At 40.5% G+C, this 18,156-nt stretch overlaps 1 protein-coding gene across 9 annotated transcripts in view; it reads left to right on the top strand.

Annotated features, from left to right (window-relative positions):
- LOC132380129 (rho GTPase-activating protein 44-like) overlaps window positions 1-18,156 on the top strand; it is a 281,829-nt gene that overhangs the window by 259,391 nt on the left and 4,282 nt on the right. For 4 of the 9 annotated variants that reach the window (XM_059948733.1, XM_059948741.1, XM_059948737.1 and 1 more), the window contains 3 exons: window positions 5,579-6,025; window positions 6,298-6,443; window positions 11,185-11,526. In XM_059948733.1, the coding sequence (XP_059804716.1) occupies window positions 5,579-6,025; window positions 6,298-6,443; window positions 11,185-11,526 (935 nt within the window). Of the gene's footprint in view, window positions 1-5,578; window positions 6,026-6,297; window positions 6,444-11,184; window positions 11,527-16,456; window positions 16,508-18,156 lie in introns of all 9 variants that reach the window. The other 5 variants (XM_059948739.1, XM_059948742.1, XM_059948738.1 and 2 more) reach the window with 4 other exon arrangements.

Below are 18,156 nucleotides of genomic sequence, written 5' to 3'. Positions count from 1 at the left end.
CCCCAATGGTAGTAACAATGGTAGTAACAGGAAGAGGGTATGCCATGGAGCATACTCATATCCTTGGTGATGAATGCCTCCTTCTTGAGGTTATCTGTGATAGTGGGGAGGGTTGTGCCCCTGATAAGCTGGCTGAGCTCTGGAGTATTATGGAGGAACAGAGAGATCTACAGAAAGCAGGAAATGCAGTGAATAGGTACAAGAGTAATGGAATAGAATCAGGGGATAGAATAATCGAACGTTGGTGAGGTCATCCAAAGTCATACAATATATTGAGTATTTGCTGATTTAAGAACCCCAACTTCTGGCATTTGGTATATTGCTCATACTGTCAAGGAACTTTATACAGCTTTCTTGTTCCACTACCCTTTAAGATAACGTTCCAAATCTCTGCTACTGTCTTACCTTCCCTCTAATATTTCTCCCGATAAGATATTTGAAAATGTTTGCTTTCATTTCAAGAATGCCAAAATAAATGGGGTGATTTTGTGAAGCAGTTGTGTCAAGCTTCATATAGACTGCACCTCCTTGGTTCCAGTCAAATGGCATCGGGAAGTTAACTTTGCAGATAGTGCAGAATCAGATGGAGCCTGAAAGTGATAAGTCATAGAGCTAATCTTCCTGTGCTGAACTTGTTTTCTACAATGAGAAAAGATGGGGTGATCTAATCAACTTGTTAGATAATTATTGGAGTTGAAAGGTGAGGCAAAAAAATTACTTCCTTTCTTGGAAGGTCCAGGAAAGGGGCAAATCCTTACAGTCTGACTGCTCAAGGGTTATATCGGGAAGCATATCTCCACATGGAGGGCAGCAAAATTATTCAATTCTCCAAAAACCTGCTGCAGTTAGGCTAAAAAGTGCAAACAAGGCACTTTTGCTTGGAATTAAAATATAAATAAGACAAGATCCAAAGCAACAACAAAGTAACCAGGAAGGACGAAGGACATGCTATACCAAAAGCTTCCCCACATTTATAGTGTTACTGTGCTCTAACAGCTCATCTTCAGGAGAAAAGTGTGCTGACATTCAGCTTCAGTGTCAAATAATGAGCAGTCACTATTTAATCTATTATACCCTTGGAAAAGGAAGTTAACTAATCTTCAACTGAGTCACAAAGATAATACACTATTGTTTTACACCCATAAAATGCTGGAGGAACTCATGTCAGGCAGCGTCTGTAGAAATGAATGAGCAGTCAATATTTCAAGCCAAGACCCTTCTTCAGGACTGGAAAGGAAGGGGGAAGATGGCTGAATAAAAAAGTTGGGAGAGGGGAAGGAAGACAAGCTAGAAGGTGATAACCTCTAGAAGGCAGCACCCATCACTAAGGATGTGAGCATGCTCCATGGTATACCCTCTCCCTGTTACTGATGAAGCTAGGTAGACTGGAGAGGAAGGAAACTGATAGGAGAGGAGAGCGAACCATAGGAGGAAGGGAAGGAGGAGGGAACCAAGCGGAGGTGATAGGCAGGCGAGGAGAAGAGATGAGAGGCCAGAGTAGGGGAACAGAAGAAGCGAGTAAGGGAGGGAAAACGAATTACTGGAAGGAGAAAATCAATGTTCATATCATCAGGTGTGAGGCCACCTAAACAGAATATGAAGAGTTTCTCCTCAATCCTGATAGTGGCCTCATCGTGGCAGACGAGGAAAAAGAGGGGGCAATGGACCAAGGCATTGGAACAGGAATGGGGATGGGAATTAATGAGCCATGGCCTCCTCGTCTACCATGATGAGATATGACCTCCTGTTTTGTCATGATGAGGCCCCTCTCAAGGTAGAGGAGCAACACCTCATACTCTGTCTAGGTGGCCTCCAACCTGATGGCATGGACATCAATTTCTCCTAGTAACTTTTTCCCACCCCCCTCCCTCTTCTATTCCCCACTCTGCCTTCTTAGCTCTCCTCCTCACCTACCTATTACCTCCCCCTGGTGCCACTCCTACTTGCTCTTCTCCCATGGTTCACTCTCCTTTCCTGTCAGGTTCTTCATCTCCGGTCTACATGACTTCACCTTCTAGCTAGTCCTTCCCCACCCCAGCACCTTTTTATTCGAGCATTTCCCATCCTCCTTTCCAGTCCCAAAGAAGGGCCTTGACCGAAAACATCAACTGTTTCTGTAGATGCTGTGTGACTGCTGATCTCCTCCAACAATTTACATGCATAACTATGGATTTCCAGATCAGTAGAATTCTGTGATTTTTTTACATAACACACCGGGCTTTTAGTTGCAATTTCATTTGATTGCCACTAGAGGGTGGTCTGTAAGCATAAATGCAGGGATTATACAGTTTATGTAGAAAAAACAAACTGCAGATGTTAATTTAGATTTTGCATTAAAGATTGAACACCAGGGGTATAATAGCTCAATTCAGAAACCAGTATTTGCTGCTTTTGTCTTCAGGCTGCTAAATCAAACAACGCATTTGTACAATGGATTCCAGTTAATTGGGACACATTGAAACCAGTACATTTGGCCCCATTATGCAGCTTCCTCAATTATTCAGTTTCATGAATGTAATTAAAAAAGTAAAAAAAAAGACAAACTACTGTTTAACTGAATAACAAATTATGTACTTAAATGAAATACAAAACAAATTCGAACACCACCAATACTACTACAATACTATAAAACTACGTTCCTAATAGTTCATTCCATGTATGCTGCCATGTTCTTTTGATTGAATGTAGATGAAGAAAGTCAGAGCAGACACCTAGTGTAGATAATGGAGTACCTTCATGTAATGCTACAGATGATAGCATCCTCCAAAGCTTTATGCATTGTAAAATTCAAGATGATTGTCGATAACTTCAAATTCTTCATAGTTCCTAACTTGTTGAAGTAGGGAAATTGTTTTGTTTTCTCTTCTGGCCTTTCTGGCTTGAAACTGTAGAGAACAAAACATTTCAGAATTTTCTTACTGCTTCTTTCTTGCCAACAATCAGTGACAAAAATCATGGCTTTTTTAACACTAGCACACACGGCTGATGCTATTTAAGGGCTTCTCACTCTAAGTACAGTGTAGTGTCTAATGGCCGTAAAAGTGCACACATCTGACGCTGATTAAAAACTGTTCAGCAACAGTCTCCGCCCTGGTTAAGTCCCTGAATAAATGGAGGGACTCACAGCTATTTTCTTGATTAGTTTTTGATCTTTAAGAGTTGTTCCAAATAACCCCTATTAACTAATGGTCCAATTAATTGTATTTACTAGTAAAATCCTTCTCAAAGTGTGGATGAAGGTGATACAAAATGTCTTTATTTCATTCAGAATTGGAAAGTAGCACAACAGCAACCAGAAACATTTTCTGAAATGATCATGGACTTTTCAGGATTGTTTTTGATCAAAGGCAAGAAATACTGAACAGACTTAACTCACCCAACGTCTTTTATCTAATTTTCTTCTACTGAAGCTTTGTAATCGGCTTCAAATTTTAAGCTGGAATTGTGAAGCTGAACAAATAGTGCATATCAATAACAAATATAACGGTGTTGTTGTTCCCACAATCACTTCATCTAGTAACTATGGTTAACTAAACTGTGAAAGACTATATAATCAGAAGGGAGCAGAATGTTTATTAGTGAAACTATTCTTAAATTGCTTTTGTTATTTTCCTGTAATAGTACAACAACTTTATTGATATCTTAAGAAATGACTTCTAAATTAGCTAATAATTACCCGTAGGGCAATTTGGGGTTCCTGGGGGTATAGTTGTCACTTTAGTTGTGATTCTACTTCAGTGTGTCAATATTACATCAATAGAAAACTATTTTGAGATCTTGACAGTTTTCAGTCCGATAAACTTTTTAAATATCTCTATATAAAAATATTTATAGAAATTGACTGCTCTTGGGATTGAGCAGAAAAGCCATGGTAGAGTAGTTAGCTCCATCCAATCTATTTGGGTATGTATAAATCACTGAGCAACAGATCTTGCACACATTGCAATTAGTGTTTTACTTGCTAGTTAAGACACCAGGATTATAACTTGTCTTAAGATAATGAAAAGCTTTCAAAAGAAATTATCAGAACTTATCCCAATAATGTGACTTGAATATGTTTGCCTAAGCCAAATTTTATTGTCTTCAGGCTCTCTGGTGTTCTCATTTAATAAATAATTCATAATTCACACCCTAATACACAATCATATTACTATTGGTGCTAAAATACTCTGAATTACCATCAGGAATTAAAATTGAAAGTAGGCTTAGCTGCTTAAACTATTTTATTCAATGTACACTGTATTGGCACCTGATATTTCTCAACAACCCTGATCATGCAACAGTAGTGTAGTGGTTAGTATAACGCCCTTTACAGTACCAGTGACCCAGGTTCAAGTCCCACCGCAGCTTGTAAGGAGTTTGAACATTCCCCTTGACACTGTCTGGGTTTCCTCCAGGTCCTGTCATTTCCTCCCACAGACCAAAGACGTAGCAGTTGGTAGTTTAATTGGTCATTGTAAATTGTCTCATGATTAGGCTAGGTTTAAATCAGGGGATTGCTGAACTGCGCAGCTCAAAGGGCCAGAAGGGCCTATTCCATGCTATATCTCAATAAATGAACAAATAAAATTATATATTTTTAGACATATTAAAAGTTAAAAGATAATGCAGATCTTTCCCAATTTGTTTTTGCTTATGTGGATGACGGGAGTGAGCCTACACGGGTCATTTTTAATTAAAATTCAGCATTATCAAACCATCTGGCCATTATTTACCTCTCACAATGTTCATTGCTTTGGGGAAAGATGTATAAACTGCCCTGAAATAATATTGCTTCCTCTGCGCTCTCGCCAAGTGTAATAATTATCCTCATCAGTCAAACATCCCCAGTTGCACGAGAAAGCTATCAGTGAGTGTTATTTCTGCAACTGAACGGCCGAGAGAGCTATGTTGTGGGGCACATTATAAATCAGCAATGTATGCTGTAAAACTCAACCCAGGTCAGCAATACTAGATGTGACAATGTCAGAACGATGTTCGGCAGCTGAAAATTTGTTCTATCGGTCAGGTTTAGCACTGCCATCCAGGAATGTGATTATGGGGAACAGTATTCCCTGGGATCACTTTCAATCAGCTTCTATTCCCTCAGGCATGAATGAATCCAGACTTTTACTTATTCTGTTAAATCTCTTATCCTGAATATGTTTGTTCAATTTCTTTTACAAATCAGAAATATTGCCTCCCTGCAATATAAAAACACACACACACACAATAAAATAGAGAAGAAGTGGTTTGAGAAACTATTGGTGTATCACTGCTGCTTTGAATTCAAGTGCAGTGAATGCATGTGCACTCAGTAATTTAAATCCTGTTGCTTACGATTGCAAAACTTTATAACACGTTTCACATTCAGCATGGCACTGCTCCGTCCATGGTGTCCGCTGTGTGTTGTGTAGTCACCCACTCACCTTAACAGCCCTGCTTTGTTGCTGTATGCAGATGTCTATTGTATATTGTCAAGCAATGTCCGAGTTACTAAACCATGTATTTTTTTTCTCTGTTGATTTCTTTTTTCCCCCTTGTCCTATTTTCTTTTGTACCTCCCCAACAAATGTTGTTGCTCTCTTAATGTTTACAGCGCAGACGAGTTGTCTTCCAATTGGTCGGATTCCTGTTATTCTTACCCGTCCCCAGAGGATGACAGACCTACCCCGTCTCCTTGCTCCCAGCATGCCCACCATTTCTACCATAAGGCTCAGCCATCTGCTCGGCCTGAGGTTGTACCCCAAGCCTCGCCCCCTCAGCGATGGCCCGGGTACAGCCCAACCTTGCTCACTCAGCCTCCTTCCTCACAGCAGCTTGACATCAACTCTAACCCTCAGCCGTGCTCCCTTCACCTCCCTAAGCCAGGCTCCCCTACTGACTCGCATGTATCTGAAACTAACGTCTCACCTGTCTACATCAAAACCCCTCTTCTCCTAACCAAGCACAATTCCCATTGTAATCCCTCCACCCCTTCTGTGTCAGCCTCTCCCCCTTGGGTCGGCTGCGCCTGTGCCAGAGACAAAGGAACCAGGCTCACTAGGTAAATATTTGCAATTCGTGCCTCAATACAAAGAATACCTTTGAAACTGTAGTTAAAGCTGTCGTTAGGATGTGTACTGAGGGGAAAGTAACACAGACAACTAATAAAGAAAATAATGTGCAGGGTCACGTGTATATGTTGAGTGTGCATGTTGTATAAGTTAGTTAACCAAGACTGGTAGAAATATGTGTGTGTTTATTCTATATTTGTATGTCTGCGCTGAGACCAAACAGGTTCCCATGTACAAGTAATCCTCTTCTTTTTCTCTTCAGTGCAATGAAAGGCAAAGAGCTCTCCCCTGTGATTGGACAGAAAGGCAGGCCCGTTTCTGACCATGTGACTTCTTCCAGCAGCCTTCAGCAAAGCATTGCCACCAGCCAACTGCCGACTGAGCAGAGCCCCCACACGTTGCGCAAAGGTGGACACTTGCCTTTTCTTTAATGCTTATTAAATCTGCTTCATTGTATGCTGACTGCTTTTGAAGTAGATAATGGGCTTATGGGGCAATCATGAAATCCAGTGGGTTGAAGTAGGTATGTTTAATCTCACACAAATGTATACAATACACATCCTGAAATTCTTTTTCTTCGCAAACATTCGCGAAAACAGAGGAGTGCCCCAAGGAATGAATGACAGTTAAATGTTAGAACCCGAAAGCCCCCTCCCAACTCCCCCTCCCACGCATAAGCAGCAGCAAAGTGACAACTACCCCTCCTCCACCGACAAAAAGGCATCTGCACCCTCCACCAAGGACCAATCGTCAATAAAGACACAGATTTGCAGTACCCCAAAGACTACTCGCTCACCAGGCAATTCAGCATACCACAGGCTCGCTCTCTCTCCCTTATAAGGAAAAAAGAAGTGTCCCCGTTTCACAGCGAGAGGAGAGACATAACAAACAACCCACTGTCTGTGGCGTCACTTTTTCCGAGCTCTGTGCCCAAAGAACTCCTGTCTCTGGGCACACAGCCAGCTCACTGCTTCCGATCTTCCATTTACTCCCACAGCACATCAGGCAGCAGCACCGGCCTCGAATCCGCCCGCCTCCAGAACCATGGAAGTCTGGCAGCTTGGTCTTCTGGGCCGCGTCCTTGGCATATCAAAAAGCGGCTGATCACAAGCCCCTGAGAGTGGGTCCTGTCTCCGCAAAGAACCAAAGTCAGCGTGTAACTCCAAAAAGAACCCTGAAAGGAAAAATAGAGATATTAAAGATGGAAATAGAGCTGTTTCCGAAGATGCAAGCAAAGGAGTCGCCATTATGCACCGTCATCCTAAGCTCAGCCCTCCGTTGTAGACAGAGTCATGAGCAGGGAAGTTACTTGGCACTGCAGTGATAGGACACACTCAGATCCAGCAGAGCATATAATGTAATATAAACACATCATAATGTTCCAAATTTTTAAAATGGCAAAAGAACCAGTGTTCTGCCTGTAAATTGGGTGGGAATTTTCAAATAATAGGCATAAAATTCAGGGCACTGGAGTCCAGTTTAGGAGACTGGATGTGAAGATTCAGGTCAGTTTGCAGTTTTATACTGGAAGTTACAACGCCAAGAAACAGAAACACACCAAGAGATACTGAATAAGATTGTGCACCAAACTCTTCTATCAGCATTAGCATCCGGCACAACAGTGGATGGTTGGTAAGAAAGGTTATGTGTGCAAGAAGAGGAAAACCTAAATGTTGTGTTCCCTCCAAAGCTCCAAACATCATCCACGTTAAAAAGTGCAATACTAGCATCATGGAGTTTTGATTTAAGGGGAAAACGGGAACAGCTGGACAGGTGAATCTAGTACAGGAGAGTCAGACATGAAAGCAGATGCCATTTAAAGGATGGATTTGAGCTCAGATGATCAATATCATTAAATGATCGCCATGTCACATGGTGTCCATGTCATGTGACACTCTGACTCAAGGGTTCCAAGCAGTCAAATGACAACAGAAATTAGTGGAGGTTATCAGTATTCTGAGAAGGAAAGAGAGACAGAGTCAGCAGAGTCCTCTCATTACTATTGATACTTAATCTCCTACTAGGGAACGAGACAGGGTAGGTGACAGAAGTGTGTGTAGGGGAACACTTTGGATTTAATGATCATAATTCCATTGGTTTCAAGATAATTACGGAGAAGGATAGGGTCGGCTTGAGATTCAGAAAGGATCTGGCAAGTGTAGATTGGGACAAGTGTTTTTTGGCAAAGGTGTGCTTAGTAAGTGTGAGGCTTTCAAAAGTGAAATTCTGAGCGTACAGGCTTTGTATGTTCCTGCAGAATAAAAGGCAAGGATAACAGGTTTAAGGAACCTTGGTTTTTGAGGGATACAAAGGACCTCTTTAAGAAGAAGATGGAGGTGCATAGCAGGTACAGGCAGCAAGGAACAAATGAGGGTTTTGAGGAGTATAAGACATGCAAGAGAACTCTTAAAAAGGAAATCAGGAAGGCTAAAAGAAGGTACGATGTTGCTCTAGCAGCTTACAGATATATTAAGAGCAAAAGAATAGCGAGGGACAAAGTTGATCCTCTTGAAGATAGCACGAGGAAGATTTTTTTTTTGTATCTGAGGTCACGGACTGTATATGGATTACAGTGCTTGTTGGTCCACATAGGTTGGTTGTAGATGATTGCATCTCTGACCAGAAGCTTGTGACTAGTGGTATGCTTCAGGGATTAGTTATGTATCTGTTATTATTTGTCAACTAGTATATCAACAATCAAGATAATAATGTGGTAAACTGGATGAGCAAATTTGTGGATGACAACAAGCTTGAGGTGGGTTCTGGACCAGCTGAAAAAATGGGTGGAAAAATGACAGATGGAATATAATGCTGACAGGTGTGAGCTTTTGTATTTTTGGAGAACAAACCAGGTTAGGACATGCATGGTGAATATTCGAGCACTGAGGAGTGTAGTAGAACAGAGGGATCTGGGAACACAGATCCATAATTCCTTCCTTTCACAGGTACTATAGATAGGGTCCTAAAGGGAGCTTTTGGCACATTGGCCTTCATTAATCAAAGAATTGAGATGTAATGTTGAGGTTGTATAAGATGTTAGTGAGGCCTAATCTGGATTTTTGTGTACACTTCTGGTCAACTACCTACAGGAGAGATATCAATAAAATTGAAAGTGCAGAAAAAAATTGACAAGGATGCTGCTGGGACTTGAGGACCAGAGTTATAGGGAAAGATTGAATAGGTTAGGACCGTACTTCCTGGAGAGCTGGAAAATGAAGGGAGATTTGATAGAGGTATACAAAATTATGAGGCATTTTCCACTGAGGTTGGGTGAGACTAGAAGTGGAGGTTAAGAGTGAAAAGTGAAATGCTTAAGGTTGACTTCTCTACCTAGAGGGTGGTGAGAGTGGGGAACAAGTTGCCAGCACATGTGGTAGATACGGGTTTGATTTCAATATTTAAGAGAAATTTGGATAAGTACATGGATGGGAGGGGTTGGAGAGCTGTGGTCTAGGCGTCGGTCGATGGCAGTAGGCTGAATAATAGTTCAGCACAGACCAGATGGGCCAAAGGGCCTGATTCTGTACTGTATTGTTTAATGATTCTATGATTCTACTAGTTCAGTCATGAAAATCTGGCTGAGAATTTTGAAGCTATGGTCATGAAGCGGAGGTGAGTGTTGCTGGCTGTTCAGGCGCCTGAGGCACAAAGCACATGGATGTGAGGATTTATGCTGGTTCACCACACAGGCCACCATCTCACCATCGGGAGGAATGGCTGTGCATTACAGGAGACAGGGGAAAAGAATATAAGATGAATCAAAAGAGCTCCTTTCTCCAAGCCATTAGTGAAGATCTAATTCATGTGTAGCTCAGGTAGCCGTGAGCTGATTTACCAAATGCCCCCTCCCCTCTTCCTCCATCTTCTGAACAATAAATCCTATCAGAAAATGTGCATTATAAGGAAAACCAAAAGTCGGTAGTCCTTTTGTTTCATATGCCTGTGCTGCTTACTCTGACCTTAATACAGGAGAGATACTGGTTGTTATTAAGATACTGATGATGAGGCCATAGGCAGTTGAAATGCTCAAATCTAATCTTGTTTTATACATCTGGAGTATCAGACGGTGTAATGGTGCACTGCATTGTCACAGTCTTTTGGTGACTATACAGTTGTTTGGTGTGTTGATGTTTTTAAGCATGTGTATGGCAGGCAAGGGAGCATGTATTGCCCTTTTCTCAGTGTGCTTGAGAAGATAATGTCTTTGGGTGTCTGAAAGGAAAGTGACCCCGCCCAGCTTCCCTCCCTCCCTTCACAGACCTGCCTCTCGTCCTCCCTCCTCCTCCACACTCCATTCTCTCCATCCCTCCCCATCCCCCAAACTCTATTCTCTCTCCCTCCTTCCACAATCATGCCTTTCCTCCTCCCAACCCACTTCAATCTCTTCTCTTCCCCCCCAGTTAAGACTCTTCTCCACACTGTTCAGCAGATGGGGGGGTAGGAGAGAGGGGTAACACAAGGTGGTTCACTCTCTGACCAGAGGACACCTTGTGTTTCTGTTCTGACGTTGCTTCTCCCTAGTTTGATCCTTTAAATTTCCTCAATGGCACTCGCAAGCATTTCTCCCCTTATGTAGTCCTCTGTGTCTCACAAACACTAATGGGGCAGCATGGTAACATGGTGTTTGTTATACCGCTTTACAGTACAAGTGACCTGGGTCCAATTCCCACCGTTGCCTGTAAGGAGCTTATAAGAAACCCCAGTGCGCGGGTTTCCTCCAGATGCTCTGGTTTCCTCCCACAGTCCAGCGGCATACTGGTTGATAGGTTAATTGGTTATGATAAATTGTCCCGTGTTTAGGCTAAGATTAAACTGGGGTTACTGGACAGTACAGCTCAAAAGTCCAGAACAGCCTATTCCACGCTGTATCTCAACAAATAATAGTGCCTAACTTGTTCTCGCTGCTGTGCTGCGGATGTCCCGCTATGTATGTCATTAATAAGAACAATCATTGATATAAAATACATATTTTAATTTGAACATTTGCTTTTTGTTCAGATGAACACCTATTTTCTGCAAATTTACAGCATTTTGTGCACATTGCACTGGATTTGAGCATCTACAAAATCAGTTGCGTTTTCTTAAATTATACTTCATCCAATAAAATTAGGCTTTATAAGTAATACAGTCTATTTTTTTCTCTTTACAGCTGCAAAGAAGGTGGTGCCGTTACCACCCAAAATCCCATTTGACCAGGCGACAGGCCAACCTTCACCCGCCAGCCTTTCTCCAACCCCTCCGAGCACTCCATCCCCATACGCTGCAAACTTCCCTCAAGCCTATACCTTGCCACCAAGCCAAACTCCCCCAGCCGCACCATCCCTGTCTTCACCTCCTTCCCAAACAAGCACTTTAACCAAATCTCGACCCACAGTGAAGCCAAGACAAAGGCCCACACTTCCACCTCCACAACCTCCTACCCCGGGCCTTTCTGGACCCAGTCCGCAGCCCCTGGAACATACAATTTTAGCTGGAGAAAGCATGTCTACAGGTATGAATTTACATTAATTTAACCATCTCTGCAGATTAATCCAACTCATGCTAACTTCACACTGATTTAGAAATCATTGAATTAATGCTTACATAAAATACTCATTTTGGAATTATAAGATCAGTGAAATGAATTTGAATTCTTGTTTTGAAAGTTAACCAAAAATTGTAATGACTCAGTTTTAAAATGAAAACTATACAAGAGATTTTTAAAATTTATTCTCAAAATGCAAAACATACATAGTTTTGCTTTTAGTTGCCCGAGGAGGTAGGTCACTATTACCTTCTTGAACCACTGTTCATAATTTGATACAATGGCTGGGCCATTGCTAGGCACAGTTTAGAACAGCGATTCCCAAACTTTTTTATGTTGTGGACCAATACCATTAAACGAGGGGTCAATGGAGCCCAGGTTGGAAAGCCCTGGTTTAGAATCAGTCATGTTGAGATGTGATTGGAGTCTCAACTAATCAGTTTGGATAAAATCAGCAGGCTCCTTCACTAAAAGAAATTAGTTGACTGGGAATACAATGATGATCACCTAACCAATTATTTTGTCCAGTTTTTTTCAATTAATCTTGAATCCCTTTTTGTAATTAAAGCCTGGGGTTTATACATCTGTAAATATCACTGCTGCCTTCAGTATCTGGTGACTAAATCACTGGTTAAATCAATTTACTGGTGGATACTGTGTAATGACATTTGAATCTAATATTCTATATTCTCGGACAGCCCACCATACATAGCTTCTCTTGGTACCCCCACTGCTTCCCATCCCCTGTTCCTACGACGAGTTTTGCAATGGCTGGCTGGAACCCCATCAATGGCTGTCCTAATAAGATTCTGAGAATATCTCAACAATGTAAACAACTCATGGCCATCTCCCAAGTTCTGGCATTGAGTATGGAGAAAAACATGATTTGAAGTATGACTTTTGATACATGACATACATAGAACTACATTGTCTGAAGAATTGTGTTGTAAAAGAATCAAACAAGAATTCAAATGCATGATTTGAATTAAAGTTATTTTGCAATAAATTGGTAAAATAATAGGATGAAATTATACTGTTCAAGAAACGTAGTGGTTTTAAATGATTTAAAACAGTGTGTATTTCTCATATTTTAAGAAGTGGACCTTTAATTCCAATGTGTTCAAAGTCAATTAAAAATTACAGGAACAGCCTCTTTGGATAGTTTTAGAAGTATCCAGGAAGTTATAATTCTCACTTCTATACCCATTATCCCTTCAACACAGTCAAAAAAAAACCCTGTTTGCCCAAACCAAATTTTGGGTTTCTGCAGGAGGTCTCAACTGCTTAGAAAACACTTCCAATTACAAGCCCAGTTATCTCCTTGCAGCAGGGGTCGCCTGTCTGCATGCAACCTCTTGAGGGGCCTGTTTTGGAAGATGGTACTGTGCTGGGTCTGTGGCAGGTAACTGCCTGATGATTCACCACTTTGCTGCTACTTAGAATCGTTTCCTTTCTTCTGTGGCTGAGAAACCAATGATAAAATGCAGTGATGACTAACATCAATATAAATAAAGTATTTGCCATGCAGATGACACAGTGCAAAATGTAACAAATGGAGATATAAGAATGGAAGGAAGGCACCATTTTTCTTCTATAATTGGGCAATAGGATGCTGGCTTTTTAGAATCCTGGTAACAGATTTTATTGAACACTCAATCATTAATATACTGAAGTGGATACAAATTCAGCAGAAAGTTATGGATAAGCATCTCATTTGTATTTCATTGCTTTGTAATGTTTTAAGAAAGAAAAATGTTTCATTTCTCCCCACCAATAATAGCTGTTATTACTGATGACCATGAAATATGTATTTCTGACACCTTCGTGCATAAGGAGAGAGAGATATGCTGATAACACTCTGAATTATCAAGAAATGCCAGTTCATAGAACTGAGCATTAGCTCATTAATCTGACTGACAGCAATCTACTTAATCGCAATGTCTATATATAACAAACTGTAAGCAGAAATTAAACTTTGAACTTAAATTGGGGACGAAAATTATATAAATGGCTTTATTTTAAAAAATATTGTTACAGATAATACCTTCAAATCATTTTTTGCACTGAGTCAATTGTCTTTCAATGCCCAAAGGACATAATAATATTTACTTACTGCAGTGCTCAGTTAAACACATTTTGCAGTAGAGTGTAACTTATCATTTTAAACATAAGATTCTGCAGATGCAGGAAATCCAGAGTAACACATACAAAATGCTGGAGGAACTGAGTAGGTCAGGCAGCATCTATAGAAAGGAATAGAGTGTGGACTGTTTATTTTCCTCTGTAGATGCTGCCTGACCGAAGTTCCTCAAGAATTGTATGTGTGATACTATTTTAAGCATTTTGAGATGATTAATCTAATCAATAAATGGAAATAAAGGAGGGCCTTTCCTGCTAAAGGGGAAGTTCTGTCTGCATTATTGGAAAGCCAGTAAACCACAGTCACTAAAAAGCCAAATAGTTTCAGCAGTTTTACGTCCATTTTGTTAATTTCCCAATGCGGAAAGTTCACTTCAACATGTTGTTGCCCATTCTGCTGCTCAACAAACCAAGCAAGAAAGGCTACATTTTTTCACAAGTGCAAAAGTAATGCAAAATCCTGAACCTTACCAAAGTATAACATTTATGAAATCAAATTAGCTTACTTGCTATTACTATAAAAATAATTTAGATATGTGGAAATATTGATGAAGCTTCTGATGACCATCCTTGTAATCAGTCATTCATGCCGGGCATATACTGTGGTCATTCACTGATCTTGTCTTATTTATTTCTGTTGAAGTCACATGTATTAAAATAATTTAACTAAACCTTGACTTAGCTTCAGTATAGCTTTAAAAGCTGTATGCAAAGGTTTCTATAGCATTTTTAAGTTCCTGCAATTGGCCCCATTCCTATGTCTTCTTGTACAGTGAGAAATGCTTTTTGGTCATGTTAGTAAGGAAAAGAATCTCATCAAGGTACAAATTAGGATTGAGGTTATTTATATGTACTGTACAATTGCATTTTCCTGAATGTAGTTTACCCTTATTTTACTCCCATTTTCCTGATCCAGGCTGTCCTTAAAATGGCAAACACCAGTTATACTTTAAGGATAAAATCCCATGCTGTTCAGAAATGCTGCTAGTAAGCCCTATTGTTAATAATTTCATGGCAACTCATGTCCCTGATGATTTACTGTCAGGCAACTGTCTGATTTGGTTAACATGATGAGGCATGTGATTTCATAGAAAGAGTAGGGCTCAGAAATTCCTTCATATAAATCCTAAAATTGGGAGTGTGCAATTAAAAACCATTTCAACCCTGAGTTCAACAATGGTGACATCTGTCTCTGAGTGTCCTGACATTGTTGGGAATTTGACTTCTGATCTTTAAGCTGGATTTCCATTTGTGCCAACACCTTCTTTCTTTTATAAATCTTCTCCAAATTGTGTCAACAGTACAACAACATTCAAAATTTGTCTATTTCCTTCAGAATATTGGTCTGAAGGAAGGCACTTCGCATTTCCACACAGAACACCCAGCTCTTCCTATTCCAAAGCTGTGACATTTAGATGACCAGTATTCACATTTTGCACAGATACCTATGAACTCCTGCAACCTCAAACCAAATCTGTCATGTGTACCTTGATTGCTTTGTCAGTGGATGTCAAGGTCACAACAAACAGACTCACCTTCCTGGCCCCAAGACCATTCCAAACCACTGCTGATCTCTGCCGTTTCTCACTAGTTGCTGCTCTCAGCTCCAGGAGAGAAGTCACAAAAACTCCATTCATAGACTGTGTTCATGAAGTATTGCTCCTTGCAGAGACCTCTCTGGAGCTCCTGATATAGCCCAGGAGGGTTTCCATAAACTCTTTGCATAGCAGTTACCCTTTTTCATCCCACTATGATCAATCTGACCCCTGCACTGCTTCGCTCACTCTCCTCCCCCAGCCACTGTAGCAATACTCCCCTGGAGCTGGAAGAGTGTTGCTTGTATCAAGATGTGTCTCATTAAGATCTGGTTACCAGCACCTGCAGGAAGTTGTCACAGATTAATCAAGTGTGTCACACTGAAAGACACACCAAGTACCACTGCATGGATATACTTGACAACAATGACCTCAGTCGTAGTGGATCTTGCACGATTGCCTGCACAATGCAAATTTAGCTTTAATGCTGATAATTATGTGAACTGCAGGAAATCTTGGGCCATAACTTGGGGTGTTTTAGATATTGTAATAGAGAAGCCCCAAAGTACAAGCTAGTCTATCAAATTCAAGTGCTGTTGGTAATGAAATGGGAATGAAGTTGGAGAAGGAGGCAGAAAGTATTGTCCAACAATATTGACATCAACTGTGAGAATACCATCATTGTTAAAAAGCATCACAAAAACAGACTTTAATCCAGAGATCCCAAAGATGTCTGTAACAGTTAGGAGCACCAACAAAAGGTCCAGGTTAGGGAGTGTGACAACATCTGATTGTATTTTCTTTTGTTGGATGAGGTACCAGAGTGCCTGCTGCAGCTTGAGACCATATCCAACCAAGGGCCAGAAACTTCTATAGAGGGATAAGTATACACATAGCCCGGAAACATTTGCATATGGCCTTTAACCTTAAAGTAGAATCTGAAAAAAAATTAGTAACTAAAACATTACATGCAGGCCTTTACATGTATAATATATTTTTCTTGGAGTTAATGCATTTCATTACTTCATTTTGATTTTACTGGTTTATATGTTTTCTACCTAAATGGATGGTTGATTTCCTGCGTGTTTTACATATCAGCTTGCTGTTATTGACATAAATTTTCTTTTCAGTGGAATTCCTCTCGTTATCGTTTTCAAAATTCTGAACAATTTTTCTATTAATGTCTTCTTTTCCTTTTGGGTGCCTATGTTGTATTCTTGCAGCTGTTTGACCAGAATGAGTCTATATTGGCTAAGTGTGAGGGGGAATTTAGGGTAAGCCAGTGCAACAACCTCCCCTCTGGCACTTGAGCTAACTCTGGAACTCCTTCCATTGCTACTTGTATGTCACCACTAACTCATCTGAACTGGCCTTTGCATGAGACTGAAGCAGAACTGCATGGCTTGATGTTGTCACGGAGTTCACAAGCATATATATTAATGATTCCTGCTCCTCTCTAAGTGTTCTTACTTTCTCCCCTTTTACGACCACGCAATGTACTTGAATGAAACCTTTTGATCACATGGCTTACTTAATAAATGTAACCTTGTTTTATTTGTATGATCTATTTTGCCCTGTTCCATTTTCATTATTATAATTTATAAGGGATGTCATGATATTGCAGCGAGCAGTTAATATCACACACTGTGAAATTAGCTATTGTTACATTTTCCCCATTTTGAGGCACCGTGTAGAATTTAAAGATGAACGAAGCTTACGCTTTCCTTTTAGAGAAAGTTAAACCCTCATATGATTCTATCTCAATTGAAACTTGGGGGAAAGGTGTAAGGACTTAATAAATCTTGCCATAAGCAATGCTATAAAAATAAAATGCCCATCTTGTTAGCATTAATGACATAACTTAGATTTAGGGTTACCATTGCACTCTGTACACATTTGGAGATTAGTCTGTTTTTAAAGTGATAAAGTAGCAGAAGGCAACCTGCCTGTGGAGAATTAGAAGCTTCAGCCTATCTTGAACTGAAGACCGTGCTAGCACTGAATTCCATTTGGGTCTCTCAACCATATTGCACGTCTCCAGATTATTCAGACTTGACTTCTTTATGTGGTATAAAACGCGTTGAATTATTTAGGATTTAATAAGTACTCTATTTAAAACTTATATTTACATTTATTCTGGCACTTAAATAGGTGAGTATTAGAAAGATACAGGCTTAACGTGGGCAAAAGTCACTCCACTCTTTAAGAAGAGAGGGAGGGAGAAGGAAGGAATTTATAGGCCTTCAGTGGCTGGGCAGATGTTGGAGTCAATTATTAAGGATAAGGATTCAGGATAATTAGAGGTGCATGTAAATTAGGCCAAAGTCAGCATGGTTTCCTCACAGGGAAATCTTGCGTGAAAAATCTTTTGGAATTCTCTGAGGAAATAACAGGAGGGTTAGGGTCAGGAGGGAGAGTCAATGGAAGTTCTTTGCTTGGATTTTCAGAAGGCCTTTCTCAAGTTGCCACATATGAGGCTGCTTAACAAGATAAGAGCCCGTGGTATTACAGGAAAAATACCAGCAAGGATAGAAGATTGGCTGACTAGCAGGAGGCAGAGAGTGGGGAAAAAGGAATCCTTTTCCGGTTGGCTACCAGCGACTAATTTTTGCAGGGTTGACTGTTGGGTCCGCTTCTTTTCATGTGTTATATGTTCAATGATTTGGATGAAGGAGTTGATGGCTTTGTGGCCATGTATGCAGACATTGCACAGATAGGTGCAAGGACAAGTAGTGCTGAGGAAGCAGGGAGTCTCCAGAAGGACCTGGACAGATTGGGAGAATGGACAAAGAAGTGGCAGATGGAATATAGTGCAGGGAAGTGTATGGTCATGCACTTTGGTAGAAAGAATAAAGGCATAGACAGTTTTCTAAATAGGGAGAAAATTCAAAGTTCAGAGGTGTAAAGGGAGTTGGGAGTCCTT

This window comes from Hypanus sabinus, chromosome 23, assembly GCF_030144855.1.
Source record: "Hypanus sabinus isolate sHypSab1 chromosome 23, sHypSab1.hap1, whole genome shotgun sequence".
Classification (NCBI taxonomy): Eukaryota; Metazoa; Chordata; class Chondrichthyes; order Myliobatiformes; family Dasyatidae; genus Hypanus; species Hypanus sabinus.
The sequence above is the reverse complement of the archived record's forward strand: the minus strand, read 5'-3'. Positions and strand labels throughout refer to the sequence as shown.